The following is a 17,179-nucleotide window of genomic DNA, read 5'->3' as shown; positions in this document are numbered from 1 at the left end:
CAACACAGCATTCGCATTCCCCAGCACATTCCCATCTCACAGCGTTGCACATTTAAGCACAAAATAACAGTGCGGGTGCGGCACTAACATATTACTTGTCCAGCACAGAATAATACTCCTAGTCCTAGAGCACTAACATATTAGTGTTCCAGAAAGTCAGGTTGCTAGCAGCATGTCTTGCTTACATTAACCTAATACGGTGCATACGAACCTACATTAGTGACTAGTTTGTGATAAATATAACCCAACCCAATGCGTGAGAACGTCCAGTCAGCAGAACTGCAGGCACCATTTTGACCCTCCTGCACTTCCCCTCACCGGTACAGATGCATGGCACGAGAATGGGCCCAAAAGCAACGGTTTCATCCCTGCAAACAAATTTAATTAGAACTTACAGACAACAGCCGTGGATGCAAAAAGGAATTTTACAAAATTCACACTATGACCTAATGCTTGGTAAATCCACCCACCATACCATAAATATCCTATATATTTTTCAAAGATATATGTTGCCAAGATTTTACAGGAAACCTCGAAAGGGTCCCAACCCAAATATAAGGGGTCTAGTTACTTGGATCATTAGCAAGGTATCAGGCTGAGCTTCGGCAAGCCTGCTAATTCAGCCCAAGGTAAGATGAAGATTGATTCAAATAAGGTACTACTGGCTCACTATAAGCCATATATTTTCAGTTCGCCACTAAACAATACTCCCTCCGTTTCACAATGTAAGTTTTTCTAACATTGTCTAGATTCATATAGATGCTAATGAATCTAGACACATATATAAAGTATATACATTTATCCATCAATGAATTTAGGCAAAATCAGAAAGCCTTACAATATGGAACGGAGGGAGTAGTAACAAAATAGAAATTGGTCATAAGCAGACCATGAGCCTGAGTTACAAACAAACTTGAAATTGGTAAGATGGAAGTCTATACGAGAACAGGCACCAACTCAAAGAAACCAACATATTTCTTGCACTATTAACTTCTAATAAAATTATTTCTACTGAGATAGCCATAGGATGGTAGGATATGATCAAGTAGACAAAACCTGAAGCTCACTACAAATAGATGGTAAAGGTCTATAGAAGAAATAGCAACAAAATATACATCAAAATAAACTGCGCAAAGTAGAAAAAGGATGTACAACTGTACAAGTGTACATGCTATAATGTGGAAGACTACTTGGGGGTTTGAAATGGAATGGCATTGTGACCTATGATAAAATTTCTACGTTGCAGTTTATTTATAAAAGAGGCAGGTACTGAACAGCAAGCAGAATGTAGAAGTTTTCTGTTTGTTATACTTTACAAGAACAAAGTTTCCCAGCTAAAGATACAGGTTCACGTCCTTCAGGACACTAATGACAGTTCTTTCTAACTTATTTTTATCTTCAATCATTTTCTGGATACAAAATATTCATTTTCCAGTTAACTGTTAAAACTTGGGAGCATGCTATCCCAAAACAGAAAATGGGTAAACAACCTTTTCTATAACAAAATTGAATAATTGATGTCTTCTATTTGCCTGGTTGTCTTGGCAGGATGACATGCATGGAAACTGGATGCTGCGACAGAAAGAACCAAAAAGGCAGCAGTAGCATACTAGAATAGGATGATTAACAGCTAGAAGACCATCTAAAAATGCATAACATATACCACTGACAAATTGCCAGACAGGCATCAGCATACAAGCCACATTGCAACGTTGAGGATGAGATAAACTGAGTGCACCCCAAAATTAGTAACTTACTTCTGCATGAACAACTAGATAGCAAAAACTACCGGTAACATAAATAAAATAAATAGCATTGATATGCATTATGACAGCAAGCTTACCACTTCAAACACACAGTTTTGCTGATGGTGGTGCAAAGCGGAAGTACGGGCAAACATGAAAGTAGCACTTGTCCATGTCCATAGCACAGATCATCTCAAATTCAGCAGTCTTGACATCCACTGAATAATATTCGATTTCTTCTGGATCTATGTAAAAATCCTCCGACGAAGAATCTTCTATTTTCTCATCTCCAGGAATGCCTCGAAGGAATATAAATCCCTCAGCTGCACCTAAGGTGAAGTACTCATTGTCGTAGTTGGGCAATTCTATAATGTTCTCTGACAGGCGTTCATTGGGAGATTCACTGTCACTTTGTTTTGCGATGCGAGAGAGGCGAAACTTTCCATTCCCCATGTATTCACCGACTGTGAGCATCCCAGGTTTTCCTTCTCTATCAACTGCAACGGGAGCCCGCAAGCCGTCTTCCACACGGTGAGCATAGTTGATAATGGAGAACTCCATCTTGAGTCCATCAAGCACGAGAATTTTGTCCACCCATGGCACCGTCCAGTAGAAGCAGCCATCAACACAGTCGAAGCAACCCAGGCCATAGCGATTAGGGGGCTCTTCTGCGCCCAAAGCACTCCAGCTGCAAGATGCAGCGATTCCCCATTGCCTAGTGACGGTAGAGAAGACGAACGCCACCAGTTTGGTGGTGTACCTGGCCAGCATATCACCCTGAATGATGTATCCTCCTCATCCTCATGAGAGGCAGCAAGGCAGTGCCCAAAATCAACAAGGCTCCCTTCTTCATTGGCGGTTAGGTCGTCGGGTATGGAGGGGAGCAGCACGTATCGCTTGAATAGGGGATCGCAGACGGCGTAGTTCTTGAAGTGAGGACGGGGGACGTCGTCGTCGTCGTCGACGACGTCGTCGATACACCCGGAGAACTTGGACTGGAGGAGGACACGGCCGTCTCGGGCGTCGAGGGGGAGCCAGCCCCACGACCTTCCCGGCACGTCCGGCACGAAGTGGAACTCGAAGTCACCCTTGCGAGCGACGGCGAGAGCGCGCTTGGCGGAGGGGTGGTGGTCCAGGGCGGGGTAGAAGCCGTCGGCGCAGACCAACCCGAGGAGGGGCGGCGGACGCCCGGACCTGCGCCGTTTTCGGGGCGGGAATGCGGGCGATGACCCCACCGAGGAGGCCGCCGGTGAGGGCGGTAGGGAGCGGCGCCGATGGCTGGCGCTTGGCGGCGCCGGCGAGGCCATGGCAGGCGGCCCAACCGCCGGCGATCGACGCGGCGGGGCGGAAGGGGATCGATAGGTTCGTAGGGTTTTGGGGGTACTGGAGTGTGGAAGAGAAGGAACCGCTGGATTGCGGGAATGCCAAGGGTTTTGTAGGAGAGGTTTACGCCTTCTTTAGTTCCAAAAATTTTCAAAAAAAAAATTTCATCAGATCTTTAGACATACAAATGAAGTACTAAATATAGATAAAACGAAAAACTAATTACATAATTATGTGAGAAATCATGAGACGAATCTTTTGAGCCTAATTAGTCTATGATTAGCCATAAGTGCTATAGTAACCAACATGCGCTAAATGACAGATTAATTAGCTCAAAAGATTCTTCTCGTGGTTTCTAGGCGTTATCCGAAAACCTCTACCGATATCCGGTCAAACGTCTGATGTGACACCTGGAAATTTTCATTTCCCCAACTAAACACCCCCTATTAACAAACAAATTTGGTTTCTGGAATAAAACTAGCAATATATCCGTGCTAATATTATGGTGTCAGAATATTTCTATTCATATATTATTTCACTTTGTTGGTTAAACTAAAATTTTCAAAATAGATCTAATTGCACCTTAACTCGATTTAAGTCATATATCAAACATATATGTGCTAACGCATGGTGATATTTAATAATAAAAATCAAAGGATTCAATAAATTTTATGTTTCAGGCATTGCATAATTTTATAGTCATATTCAACTAAATGAATTTCATGATAATATGTATACCATCCACTAAAGATATCCTAAATAGAATTTTTATGAAGATGCGTGCATTGGTACTTAATACAATGCAACTATGATATATCTTCTAATTCATGTAAAATAAATTATTTATGCAAATTTGTATAATCCCAGTTAACAACGTTTTTTTTATTACAATCTAACAGGAAAAAAATATTATATATAATTAGTCATAAATCTTGTGTGTATGTGTATGTATAGCATAATTATAAGAACTATATATTATATAAATTTATATTTTATATGAAGTTTCTAATATATAGAAAGATTTTTTCTATCCATGACATATACAAAGTTTCTAATACAAGTTTATATTTTATAGAAGGTTTCTAATATATTTTATCACCATAGTGTAGAGATAACGTACTATCTCTAAGCTTTCTAAAATACAACTTTTTCAATAATCTAGCTCTTAACAAATAACTCATAATACAAATAACTCTACAATTCATTCTCACTTGACATATTAAAATATGTGTAAGAGGCTATCTGTGAGTTAGTTTTTATCTCTCTTCTATTAAAAAAATTATATAGTATATTTTATAAATACTCATTGGAGGTGGCCTAGGTGAACTTCCCGATAAAATGTTGACCACCATTTTAAGGCCTTGTTTATTTCTCAAAAAAAATTTCAAAACCATCCTATCGAATCTTTGGACACCTAAATGTCTTTTTTTATCTTACTCCTTCATGGTTTTTATATGATGTCATTGGCTTTTATATTTACGCTTGATCATATTTATATTTTAAAAAATATATAATTATTAATTACTTTGTTATAATCTGATTTATTATTATATAAATTTTAAGTATGACTTATAATTTTGAATATTTGAATAAGACGAATGATCAAACGTAGATCTAAAAGTCAACGACGTCGTATAAAAAAAACGGAGAGTATTTTTCAAGGAAACAATGTTTACCCGCAGTGCATACTGTAACTTGGATGGTTCCATGGAGAGTGTAACTATCTATTCCTTCCGTCATTTTTCTTTATGGGTACACCTTTTTCTTGTAGTTTTTATTTCTCAACTTCCAACCCTTTTATATACTCGATCTGTTAATTTGATTTTGTTTCAGGTATTTTAGTTTTGTTTTGGTAGTTAAGTGGCAAGCAGAGTGGGCGGCAAAGCGATGAAGACACGGATATTCAGCTCAAATCATGAAAAGCCTCAAAATTAGGGCTTGTTTAGTTCCCAATTTTTTTTTCCAAAAACATCGTATCGAATCTTTGGACATCTAAATAAAGCATTAAACATATATAAACCAAAAAACTAATTGCACAGTCACGGAAGAAATCTTAAGACGAATCTTTTAAGCCTAATTAGTCCATGATTAGCCATAAGTGCTACAGTAACCAATATGTGCTAATGACGGATTAATTAGGCTCAAAAGATTCGTCTCGCGGTTTCTAGGCTAGCCGTAAAATTCATTTTTTTTTTCGTGTCAAAAAACTCTTCCAAATCCCGTCAAACATTTGACGTGACATTTCTCCTAAAAATTTTCTCAATCTACACAACATATCATCTAAACACCATGTCATCCGTGCCATATCTGCACGAAGAATAGATTACGCCCCCAAGCATTGGAGTCAGTACGATGCTGCCGTCAGCTACACTCTTCGTTAGCCGCCGGGGAGCCAGCCACCTCGCGAGCACCGGACCGGTTCCATGCACCGGGGCCTCATCGCCGCCGTCCATCTCCGCACGAACCGCCTCCGGTTCCTCCGGTCTCCATGCGCCGGCTCCATGCCTCCCGACCACGTGTGCTTGTCGTCGTCGTCCGTCGCCACACGCGATGCGTTTCCTCTTGACCAAAACGGAGTCGCCGATCGCGAGGCCGGCAGCCGGCGAGGCAAGAAGGCTGACGCGTCACTCCTATCTACTACTACTACTACTATCTTGGCTTCCTCTGCTTCTGCTCCGGCGAAGACGACACCGCCGGCGGCGGCGGGCGGGAGCCTCAGGTGATCGATCCATCTCTCTTCAACTCCCCGCTCCTTCCGTCACCGTGTATTAGCCATCATCGCTCCACGAGTTTGATGGAGCTAGCTTTCCTAGATTCTTTCAGTGATTGTTCGCGGAGCTCAGTTTTATGGCTAGGTAGCATCAAGTAGCCTAGCTCCAATTTGTGATAATTTCTGCCCCGACGTGAGATCGCTCTATGGCAAAGATTTAGCTACGTCGAGGCTTGTGTTTGACCCCTTTCCAATTTGATGGGAATGGAATAGTATTTGCCATCATGGATTTTGCTGTTGCATACACGTTGACTTTTTCGTCCTTACATGTAGGCTGTTCTACTGTGCTGCGCTGCCTGAACTTGATCTCCTTGGGTGAGAAAAATGCCTCTTTCGAAATGTTCTGGCTGGGATTTTTTTGATCCTCTCTTTTAATTTATACATGGTAGCTGAGTTGGTCCTTCGGGAATGTAAGTAATTCACCTTCTGCTTTCAGGGGCACAGGGCAGCAGTTGAAACTTGAAAGAAGGTTGTGCAAGAGGACAGAACAAGTTTGCATTAGTCTGAAAAATGGCTGCCTCAAAGCTTCAGGCTTTTTGGAACCATCCTGCTGGCCCCAAAACAAGTAAAATGGCAACTCTGTTTTCCTTAATTTTCGTGTACAGAGGCAGTTTATATTCACATGTCCTTACACAGTGGAACACTTCTCAGCTTGTCAATTACCAGGATGACATCTTTAGGGAACAGGTTGATACTGGTGGTTCCAGCTGACAGTTCGAAATAGTATGTGAAATCAGATAGCATGGTTTGACCATAAACCAACTACTGACAGAAAACAAACTGTAGTACAGATAGAGCCAAAATAAAACCTAGATCATTGACATCACGTTGTAAACCCCGGAGCCGTCAGCACATAAAACCAACAGTTTCAGACAGCTGATGTGCTTCATGCTTCAATTTCCTGATGATCCATTTGATATTTTATTTATGGTGGTATCTTTTGTTGTTTATTTGTTACAAAAAGGATCTGATGGATATATGTGTTGGATGTAACATTCAACAAGTTTGTCACTATCACCTGAATTGTTGACACTTCCATCTGATCTTTGTTGCAGTTCATTTCTGGGCTCCTACATTTAAATGGGGTATCAGTATTGCCAATGTCGCTGACTTCGCTAAACCACCTGAAATGATATCCTATCCTCAGCAAGTTGGTAAGTTTTGTCATCAGTTAATTTTATCACTGCATTTCACATAACATGTGCCATTAGGCTGTCATGAAGTCCTGTATAATGCTGCTATGTTTACTCTGAGTGCATTTTTTTCATTCTTGATGAGATACTATGAGGTATCACTGTTTTCTATATAAAATTTGATACACGGTAAAATTGCTCTTACTCTGATTTATGATGTGCAGTTGTGGCTTGCAGTGGAGTAATTTGGGCTCGCTGGGGCATGGTCATCACGCCTGTAAGCCCTTGATATTCATCTACCATTTCCTGTTATTATGGACCAAAAACTACTAGGGTTTGGGATTATCTATGCTATCTGAAATATGGACTTTCATGCTGCAAAGATAATAGTTTTCTTGAATCTTGTCCAATATGTATTTCACGATCAGATTTCACGATCAGAACGTAATGAGGACATAGTTTCATATGTAACATATTTTTTTAGATAATGGGTAAACCCGGCCTTTGCTTCTATTGAAGCTACAACCAATTATTACAACATTTGCAGAAACCAGCTGTCGAAAATGTCATAACCGAAGAGAAGAACATATATAATTATTGAAATGTAACATATATAATTCAAGTTTTTTTATCACTCCTTAGATTACATGTTGAATTTATGCCTGATCATTATTTCCACTGATTAAGTAATCACTAGGGCCGAAACTCCTGATCTCAGACAATGATTCCCCTTTTTCTCAACAAGAAGGTGAAACCTGTCACTTGTCAGTATATTCATTATTTACACACCTTGTTTTGAAACTGTTTCTGAACTGAATCAAGCCAATGGTACATATGCATTGGAGAAATCTAGATCTTAAATTGTGATAGCAGTCATTCTTACAATTTTCTATAATTTTGCTTCTGTGTTAGTTTGGGCTCATCTCTTCGCTGCTTTGCGACTGTGATATTTGTTTCAGATAAACTGGAACCTTTCCAGTGTTAATGCTGCAATGGCTGTGACGGGCGTCTGCCAGCTTTCTCGTAAGATAAGGTCTGTTGCAAAGCCCAGCCTCGTTTCCTGATGCACTCCGGGTGTAATTTCTGAGAAGATAAGCATTGTTCATGTTGACCTCTTCTAACAGGCACGATTACTTCCCTGACGAGAAGGACGATGCTGCAACATCGAAAGAGTGATGACTAATGGGCAAAATTGTTAATTCCATTTTGGAAGCCATTCTGAATCGTTGTCATGGAATAGAACATTCCTGTATCAGTCCAGCATACTGTGTTTAATTAATGTGATAATACACGGAGTATAAGAATTTATATATGGGGGTAATTTTGCGTAAAACGACAACCGTCCGAATTCCAAAAAATGTGTATGATCATCACCATCAATTGAAGTGTGCGTATGAAATTTGTTATACCCTTGATATACAAGTGAGCTCTGAACTCAAAGTAAAGTGGTAGTAGTATTCGTTTTGAAGTCCACCTGAAATTCAAGTGTAGTTGCGGCGATGTGTGAGTTGAGTGACTCGAGTTATATATACTCCCTCCGTTTTTTATTTGACATTATTGAATTTTGAATTTGCTATTTTTCTTATTCAAAATTGTTTTGCAAACATGCAAAATTATAAGTCATACTTAAAGTGTCTTTAATATTAAAACAAATCAGAACAAAATAATTAATAATTATATATTTTTTAAAATAAACCAATTGGTCATACTTAGATAAAAAAAATTAACAATGTTAAATAAAAAAACAGGGGCAGCACATAGTAAGAATATTGTGAAGTTTTATCTTATTTTTGGAATTTTGCATATCTGCTTGAATGCTATTTAAACAACAGGAAAATTTCTTGTATGCCCTCCAAATATTAGCCTATCTTCTATGCGCCCCTAAATTTTGCGAACTCTCTTACATGCTCTTGAATTTTGATTTTGATCCTTTCCATGCCCTTTTGGTCGATTGTCCGTTTAATTTTTGTAAAATGTCAATTTTGCATTTATGTCTGGAAAGAAAAAACAATAGAAATATGTGCAATATAGTATTAAAAGCTATAAATTTATTATGTGTGACTATTATATTCTTTACAGTGTAAGGTATTATTCATGCCAAAAATATTTTATAATAATAAAAATATATCATTTTTATTAAAAATATATGTAATGTATTTTTGTGATAGTAGTACAATAGATTTGCTACGTGTTGTATAACTTAAAAAATGCTACCCATAAGTTAAATTTATTATGGTTAGCATTTACAAATATTACACATATTTTTAATATACATTTAATTTAATGTATAAACACTATAACTTAAATTTATAATGCTTACCATTTAAAAATCTATTATGCTACCCATATTACTTTTTCATACATCAAACTTATTGTCATACAACAAAGTACTATATTTTTAATGTGTAAATGCTTTATTTCCTTATTCCTTACATATCCAGAATATTTTTACACTTATTTAACGGTCAACTAACAGGAGGGGTATAGAAGTGATCAAAACAAATATTTGGGAGGTATTTAGGAGGGTGACCAAAACTCAGGAGTATATAGGAGATTGGCTAAATTTTTAGAGGCACGGAAGGAATTTTCTCTTAAACAAACAAGTGAACGTCTTCTCAAGGGATCAAAAGTGTTTCCAAGATTTGCTCCTTTGTGCCCGTGCATCATAACAACTCCGGTACTCCTGCAAGGCACGCCGTTGAGACAACCCGTAAAACAAGCTCCTGAAACGACCAAGATGAAGAGATGCATGAAAGGGGTGAACTCACCACACCAACAAAACCAACCGCAGCGCCTTCGGGCATGTTTGGATAATGAGTAATAAAGTGAGGAATTAGAAAACATAAACAATAGAGGGCTATTAAACATAAACAATAAAGTGAGGAATTAGAAAACACAAACTAAATCATATGTATGATGTATCACTAGTATCATATTAGTATTGGGATACTTACCATAGGATCGATAGAAGCGCAGTAGGATCTATCAACCATTTATTTTTGAGATGGTTTCAGAATCTATGTTAAATAAAAATATTATCTCTAATATGTGGTTTTATTTTTTTTGATAAATATCTCCCTATTTGTATGTCATATATTATTATTGCTATATTTATACATAATAGCTATATATACTTGATAAAGATATTAAATTAACCAAAAATAAAATCTTATAGGATCCAGATTCTACTATACGCTCCTACGATCCAATACTATTTTTGAAAAAAAAAATACTAACTAGTATCCAGATCCTTACAATTTTGGTGTTAGAAGTTGGAGGAGAAAACATGGGAGATGTGATGGGCAAGCGGCGGCGGCCCGGCGGTGACTAGATGGACATGGCTGAGCAGTTATAGACTGCCATCCTTGTATCGCACAATCAAGCCTTTTTTACATGACTTATCAATTACATCATAAATAATCACATACTAGTAACGCTATAATTAATTACACTATGCTTTTACTAAAATTATGGAACGATTATCTTGTTTTTTTAAGGAAAAAACCAAACAGTATATTTAGAAACCAAAAATAACTTATTTCTTAGAGATTTAAAAGTCAATTCTAGAAAAATAAACTATGATAAAAACCTTAAAATTAATTCTAAATTTAAGGATAATAATTTAAAATTTATCTTATAAGTATAAACATAAACTTTATACTTTATGTGCTTTAGTAAAAAAAGAATTCTCTCGGGGATGATATCCATATGCAACACAGCAGTAGTAGTCGCATGCCTTTCCTAAGAGTAACTCTAACATCTCCCTATATTTTGTTTTCCAAATCCTAGGTTTTAGCAAGTTTGTAAGCAATATGGCAAAGGAATTTTTGTTTTATCTTTAAGAGTTTAGGATATTTAACTTGCAAAAACATAATTAGTCCTCAAATTCGTTGGTAGTTGAGGGAGATCGTATCTTCCCGTTGCCCTCGTCGCATCGTGCCCACTGCGTATTGTCGCATGGCTGCCCGAAGCGCCGTGCCACCCACGCCGTGCCGCAGCGGTAATGGTTACTGTTGTTCTTTGATACATTGAGTCATCAAGAATGGAACAGAGAAAATGGAGCAACGAGCAATCAAATGGTGAGGAAGTGACGAGAGAGATCATCAATCATGGCATAGACCAGAAGGTGCCGTCGTCCAGCATCATGATCTCCTGAAGCCCACCCAGATCTCCTTGTCCCTGGCCGCCGGCGCATGCTCCGGCGTGTGCTGCACCAGTGACGACGCGTTCGAGCCGCAGTTCTCCCGGGGGCTGTCCGGGATTGGGGTGAGCGCGGTCGCTACGTGGCCGAGGAGGCCGGGAAATTGTGCTTGGCGCGGTGGCTGCGGAACTCAGAGCGCGACGACGTCGTCTCCGGGACCAGCGTCGGCACGGTGAGCGAGCAGGCGCCGGGAACGGGCCTCGGCGGCGGCGGGTCGCTGGTCGGCGGCGGCTCGGGCAGTGGGCGGCGCCTCCGGACATAAGCGCGGCGACCAGGGCAAGCTCGGGACTCCATCCAAAACAAAGCGTCGCAGGTGTATTTTTCAGGTGGAGACGCAAGAGAAACCAGCGTCGTACTTTTCTGGATAACAAGTAAAATCTAGACTCCCATATATACGCGCAAACGAGAGGATATGACAAATTGCTAAAATTTAAAAACCCGGATGGCAAACTGTTTTTAAGAAAAAAAACAGAGATATCAAGTTAGGATGGGGAGCTGTTGGAGTTACTCTAAGAGCATCTCCAACAGGAGACTAAAAATTAGCTCCTAAAAATTATGGATTGGAGGTTAGCCAATAAATTTTTGGATTAAAAAACATTCCCATCTCCAAGAGGTGCCTAAAAATATAATCCAAAAAAATTTAAATATGCCTGGAGACTTCTAATCTGATGTGAAGACTGGAGATCACTCTGTTTCCGTGAAAAAAAATTCACGTGTTGTTGCCTTGCTGGATCGATCAAGTAGATGGTTGCTCCTGTTCTTCCTCGATCCACACGCAAGTGAAACAGCAGCAGCCAAGAAACACGCGGACGGCAGGAGCTGCACACGTCTGCGCATGACAGGAAGCCAGGAACTGCCCCTACACGTCTGCCCGCACATGGCGAGGGAGCCGCGCAGCACGCGGCGACGGGTTACCGGCCGGCGGGGGCGGCGCTGGGGAACTGGCCGGCGGGCACGGCAGCGGGGAGGAGGCCCGAGGCAGGCATGGCCTGGCCAGCTCAAAACAATGGTGTGAAAGTGCGATTGGCACTCCCACCAGGAGGTCAAAACAGATCAGTGTTTGGGCTACTAAAAATTTGAGAGCTAATTTGGACAGCTGTTAGAGGAATACTTTTAGCCTATAATATCAAAATTTATGTTTTGGAACTTGTATTAGGCGTCTCTTCGAGATGCTCTAACAACACGGGAAAACGCCGCGCTTTGCCCGGAAACTCACCGTTCTGCGCGCATATATGCCATCGCGTTAGCTGTTTTTTTTTCCCACACCGGATCGAGTTCTTTTCTACTCCACCACACTCGGCGAAAGAGCGGCGCCGATCGATCTGATTTGCTGCGGCCTTTCCTGCCAGCCTAGCTTTTGTTGCGGTCTTCGCTTCCTGTGAAACGGCAGTAATTAAGTAAAGACCGGTGGTGTTTTCCATGCTGCTGGTGATTGATTAATTAACGTGAGGGCAGGCAGGGGCAAGACTTTGTGCATACAAAAGCAAAAGCGGCAGAATTAGCTTTAGGTAAGTTTCGGGTTAAAACCCATGGCGGAATCCAGAAGGGGGCCGGAGAACAAAAAGACCATGGAAATGATGGAAAGTTGTAGAGCAGCACATCGATCATTGGTTGGTCCTGCATGCAGGGAGGAATTGAGTGAGTGTTTTCCTCTTATTTCCACCCATGGTTGTATGTTCCATGTGTAAAAGCATTTCCAACAACTAATCTGAATTTTATTATCCATATTATTTGGATGATCATTTAAAATTGATTCTCTATTCATATCAGTTATCACTCCAATAAAACATCCATATTACTCCACATCAATACATATATACTACCTCCTCCGTCCCACAGTAACTTCATATTTCATTTTTCCGTGTCCAACGTTTGACCATTCGTCTTATTTGAAAATTTTGTAAAAAAACTTAAAAATTTAGTCACGCATAATGTACTATTCATGTTTTATCATCTAGTAAAAATAAAAATATTAATCGTAAAAAAATTTCAAATAAGACGAAGAGTCAAAATATTGTATAAAAAACTAAAAAATAATTTTATTTCAGGACGGAGGTAGTATTATTAGTATTTTGCGACAATATACTCTCATGTTGTTATTGCTCTCTACTCTTTTAATTGGATGTTGAGAGGCTTTTTTATCGTCTTTAAAAAATACCATAAGGTACCAAGAATTTTAGTGTAAATTTTTGATATCTCAGAGGTACAATGTACTAAAAAAAGTGGTAACTTAAAAGTACTTTTCAAGGATGGTAAAAAAATTCGACTTTGAGTTATGGAAAGAGAAGAGAGAACATTCATATTTAGAGTTTCTCTTGCCAATATGGATAATGGTCTATTTTATATGATATATACGACATAATATTAAAGCCGTAGAGGAGAAACATTAAATTCAAATATAAAGTGTTAATTTTTGTATTTTCTCTATTTAAACGGCATAATGAATTCTAATGTGAGGATTCGTAAGAGGATCTTATAGGAGTTAAAGATTTCACTTAAAATTAAAGTTTTTATGTGGTTTCCTTAAGGAAAACATTAATCCTAACAAAATATAATCTTGCGAAAAGGAACCGGACGGGAGACAAACAAAGTTGTTTTTGCAATGTGAAAGAGATAATTCAAAGCTTATTCTTTTTATGTCATATGGCGATGTGTTTGGTTTGCTTTCGATATCCCTCTTCCCCAAAACACTAGAAGTAATTTTGGTAATGTCTTATGCATGGGTAAGTGCCAGATTAGTTAGAACGATAGGTAAACTGAAACAGATGGTTTGTTATGGTAACTACTCGTTAGGTTTAATCTTACTGTGTAGCACTCCGAAGCCATCACGCGGCGAAGTGTGATTATCATGGTTTTGTGCCACAATAATCGCGGTACTTTGATTACTTTGAAGCTGTCGCTCAATAGAGCACGGTTTCTTCGCCGGTTTAGTCAAACACTGTGCTCACTCCCACCGTCCCCACAGTTACAGGGCGTGAAACTTGCCTGCCTAAACCAGTAGTATTATTTTATCATTTTGCTCCGAAAGCAGCGGAATCAAGTCACGCGACAAACCGAGTACGGGGCGCCCGCGTTCCGGTTCTACGCAGTATTTTAGGTCTGGTTTAGTTTCTAAAATTTTTCTCTAAAAATATCGCATCGAATTTTTAAACACCTGAATAAAGCATTAAATATAGATGAATCAAAAAACTAATTGTACAGTTATGAAAGAAATCTTGAGACGAATCTTTTGTCTAATAGCCTATGATTAGCCATAAATGCTACAGTAACCAACATGTGCTAATGACGGATTAATTAGGCTCAAAAATTCGTCTCACGGTTTCTAGGCTAGCCGTGAAATTCGTTTTTTATTCGTATCAAAAATCCCTTCCAACATCCAATCAAATATTTAATGTGACACTTATTCTTAAAATTTTCTCAATCTAAATACCACCTTAGCCAAAATGTGCTGCCGCGCTAGCGGTCAACCCACCCGTCACTCACGAGCCACGCGCGCGCGAACCCGTCCCCCGGCCCGGTCTCCGACTCCGATTCCCGCTTCCCACTCGCAATCGCGACCGTATAAATCCACCCGCGCGCGCTCGCGCTCTCTCCAACCAGACACACTCCCACCCCCCGCCTTCTCTCCAACCAACGCGACGCGACGCAGCAGTCTGTCTCTCTGTAACCTGATCGATCGATCCGCTCGCGGGGACGCCATGATGTTCGCGTGCTTCAGCGCCGCCGCCGTGGCCGACGAGGCGGAGGCGGAGGCTCGCCGCCACCGGGGCGGTGGTGGCGGGGACGGCCGTCGCCGTTCCCGGGGCGCCGCGTCGTTTGTCCGCAGGAAGTTCTTTGGAGGGAGGAAAGGGAGGAAGGAGTACTCCAAGTCCAAGGAGGCGTCGTCGGCGGCGCTGGCCGGACGGGACGTGGACGGTGTCTACGGCGTGGTGGTGGTCGGGGCGGCTTCGGCCTCGTCGTCGTCGGCTGCGCTGAGCCCCGCGCTGTCGCTCGACTCGGCGTGCTCGTTGTCGTCCTCGTCGTCGTCGTCGACGACGACGACGGCGTGTTGCTCCGGATCCCGGTCGTCGTTCTCGGACGCGCTGCCTCCGGCGAGGAGGTCGGAGGAGAGGAGGAGGACAACGACGACGGCGGCTGGGCCGGCCGCGGTGATTCTCTGCATGGTGATGGTGATGCTCTGCGGCCGGGTCGGAGCCACCGTGCTCGCCTCGGCGGCGTTCTACCTTTTCCCCCGGCTGTTGCCGGTGAGTGCCAACGAGGCGGATAGCGCGGTGGCGTCGCCGGAGAGCGACTTGCCGCCGGCGACCGAGCAGAAGACGATGAAGAGTAGGGTGGTTAAGGAGGGCTTCTTTGTGAGAAACCGCAAGAAGTGATCCGTCCCCTTTTCTCCCCTCTCCTCCCCTCTTTTTTTCCTCTCGTGTGAAGAGAAATTACACCGATTTTCTTCAAACTTTTTTACCCGAGAGTTCTTGTAAACTTGTAACTATTAAATTTTCAGACACAGAGCAATCATCAAATTATAGCTCAAACAAATTTACTTGTGGCTTGTAGTAGTACGTTGAATACGTACATGATATATTTACTCCGTTCTAAAATAAGCTCATCAACTATAAAGATAAATTATTTTTGAACGGAGGGATCGAATATATCTTTGCCAAAGGGTTTTGAGAAATAATATCTTGGTTTGTCCCAGTTTTACAAAGCTTCTTCCTCGAGCTGTGTATTGTACCACAGTGAGAGACAGAGTGAGGTCAAGAAAGCAACTCATGGTCTTCACGAAAAATAGAACTAAAAAGAATAGAAAGGGCGACGCACGCATCATGCATGCACATTTCCGTTGCGGGCGCCAACAAATTCCGTGGTGGGTACGTTGTGTGTCCGTGGTTGATAGTGGATGGAGATGGAACTTTAGCCAACTTTGCAATAATGCAAGAGCTTCTGTAACATATACTAGTATATATACTTTATTCAGTGTTAGCTATACGTACGACCAATTTGTTCGACTTGTATAGGACTAAAAGCATGCAACCATTGATTAATCAAAGTAGTGGCACTGTAGCCGTTGATCAATTTAATCATACTTGATACTGGTGAGGTATCATGTTTGGTACATGTAGGAATCATCTCATTCCAAATGGAATATCATTAAATGGAAGCTCCCAAAATTCAATAGAAACTTTACCGAATAGGGTTCCTCTTATTCTTCTATGAGGGCTTCCTCTTGAGTGTCAGCACCGCATGCTCCTTTGTCGCCAGCCCCAACGCATCCATGCTCAAATCCGTGCTGCTCCCCTCACGCCGTTGTTTCCTCCTCCGTGGACTTCGCCGCCCTGGTGTCGATCTCCACCTGGGCTAGAATGGACTTCGCCGCCACCGTTGATCTCCATCGGTGCTCTCCCCTCCGCTAGCTTTGCTGCACTTCTCCGCGCCCCTCCTCCGTGCCGTCTCGCCATGCGGCGCCGATGATATCGGTAGTTGGTATCATCTGGTATCAAATGGTACCAACTGGTACCATCTAGTTCATAATTTATTCCGTTTGAAACGGGATTCCATTCTAAAGTTGGCCAATAAATTCAATCCTAATTAAGTTCATTAGATAATGATGATAGCACTATGTATAAGTAAGGTTAGAGTATTTCTAACCCCAGTGATATGATTTTTTGAATCTAGCCCTGACTCCATGTAAGAGTAGTAACTTGACCACTTTGGGGATCCTTTACATGAACTTTGGGGTAGCTTACAGGGGCATTATCTTTTCGCTCTTTATTATGCTTACAAGACAAAATTTAAATTTTGAACTTTAAATTTGGAGTTGATTTGGAATTTTTTCGTAATAGTTTATTTTTCAGACATTGCTTTTAGATTGTTAAACACATATATAAAGTTTTTATTCGCATATTATTTTTCGTTTGCAATTATGCCGGGGCATGCAAATGTTTTGGAGCATTAATTTATTATTTATTCATTCACCTTACCTCTTGTATAGTTCATGTTTGGCTAGTGAGCG

The 17,179-nt window shown here is 40.9% G+C and overlaps 2 protein-coding genes and 1 pseudogene across 2 annotated transcripts; 2 read left to right on the top strand and 1 right to left on the bottom strand.

The window, feature by feature from the left end:
* On the bottom strand, positions 1 to 3,052 carry LOC102715222 (annotated as a pseudogene).
* A 2,588-nt stretch (positions 3,053 to 5,640) lies between these two features.
* Positions 5,641 to 8,439, top strand: LOC102721178 (mitochondrial pyruvate carrier 4-like). Its single transcript, XM_006657757.3, has 7 exons — positions 5,641 to 5,787; positions 6,112 to 6,153; positions 6,275 to 6,403; positions 6,894 to 6,992; positions 7,196 to 7,248; positions 7,931 to 8,004; positions 8,096 to 8,439. Exons 3-7 carry the CDS (start codon positions 6,349 to 6,351, stop codon positions 8,145 to 8,147), a joined length of 333 nt encoding a protein of 110 aa, XP_006657820.1. The 5' UTR covers positions 5,641 to 5,787; positions 6,112 to 6,153; positions 6,275 to 6,348; the 3' UTR covers positions 8,148 to 8,439.
* Positions 8,440 to 14,783: 6,344 nt separating this feature from the next.
* Positions 14,784 to 16,174, top strand: LOC107304557. Its single transcript, XM_015839195.2, has one exon. The coding sequence runs from the start codon at positions 14,871 to 14,873 to the stop codon at positions 15,543 to 15,545; it is 675 nt and encodes a 224-aa protein (XP_015694681.2). The 5' UTR covers positions 14,784 to 14,870; the 3' UTR covers positions 15,546 to 16,174.
* Positions 16,175 to 17,179: the final 1,005 nt, after the last annotated feature.

This window comes from Oryza brachyantha, chromosome 7 (assembly GCF_000231095.2).
Source record: "Oryza brachyantha chromosome 7, ObraRS2, whole genome shotgun sequence".
Lineage (NCBI taxonomy): Eukaryota > Viridiplantae > Streptophyta > Magnoliopsida > Poales > Poaceae > Oryza > Oryza brachyantha.
Note: the sequence above shows the minus strand (reverse complement) of the source record. Positions and strands in the feature narration are given on the sequence as shown.

Excerpts from the sequence above, each read along its gene's own strand:
- LOC102721178 (XM_006657757.3), top strand. The coding sequence starts at position 6,349 with ATGGCTGCCTCAAAGCTTCAGGCTTTTTGGAACCATCCTGCTGGCCCC. Across the intron at positions 6,404-6,893 it reads TCCTGCTGGCCCCAAAACAA|TTCATTTCTGGGCTCCTACA; the intron begins GTAAAATGGCAA and ends TCTTTGTTGCAG. Across the intron at positions 6,993-7,195 it reads ATCCTATCCTCAGCAAGTTG|TTGTGGCTTGCAGTGGAGTA; the intron begins GTAAGTTTTGTC and ends TATGATGTGCAG.
- LOC107304557 (XM_015839195.2), top strand. The coding sequence starts at position 14,871 with ATGATGTTCGCGTGCTTCAGCGCCGCCGCCGTGGCCGACGAGGCGGAG.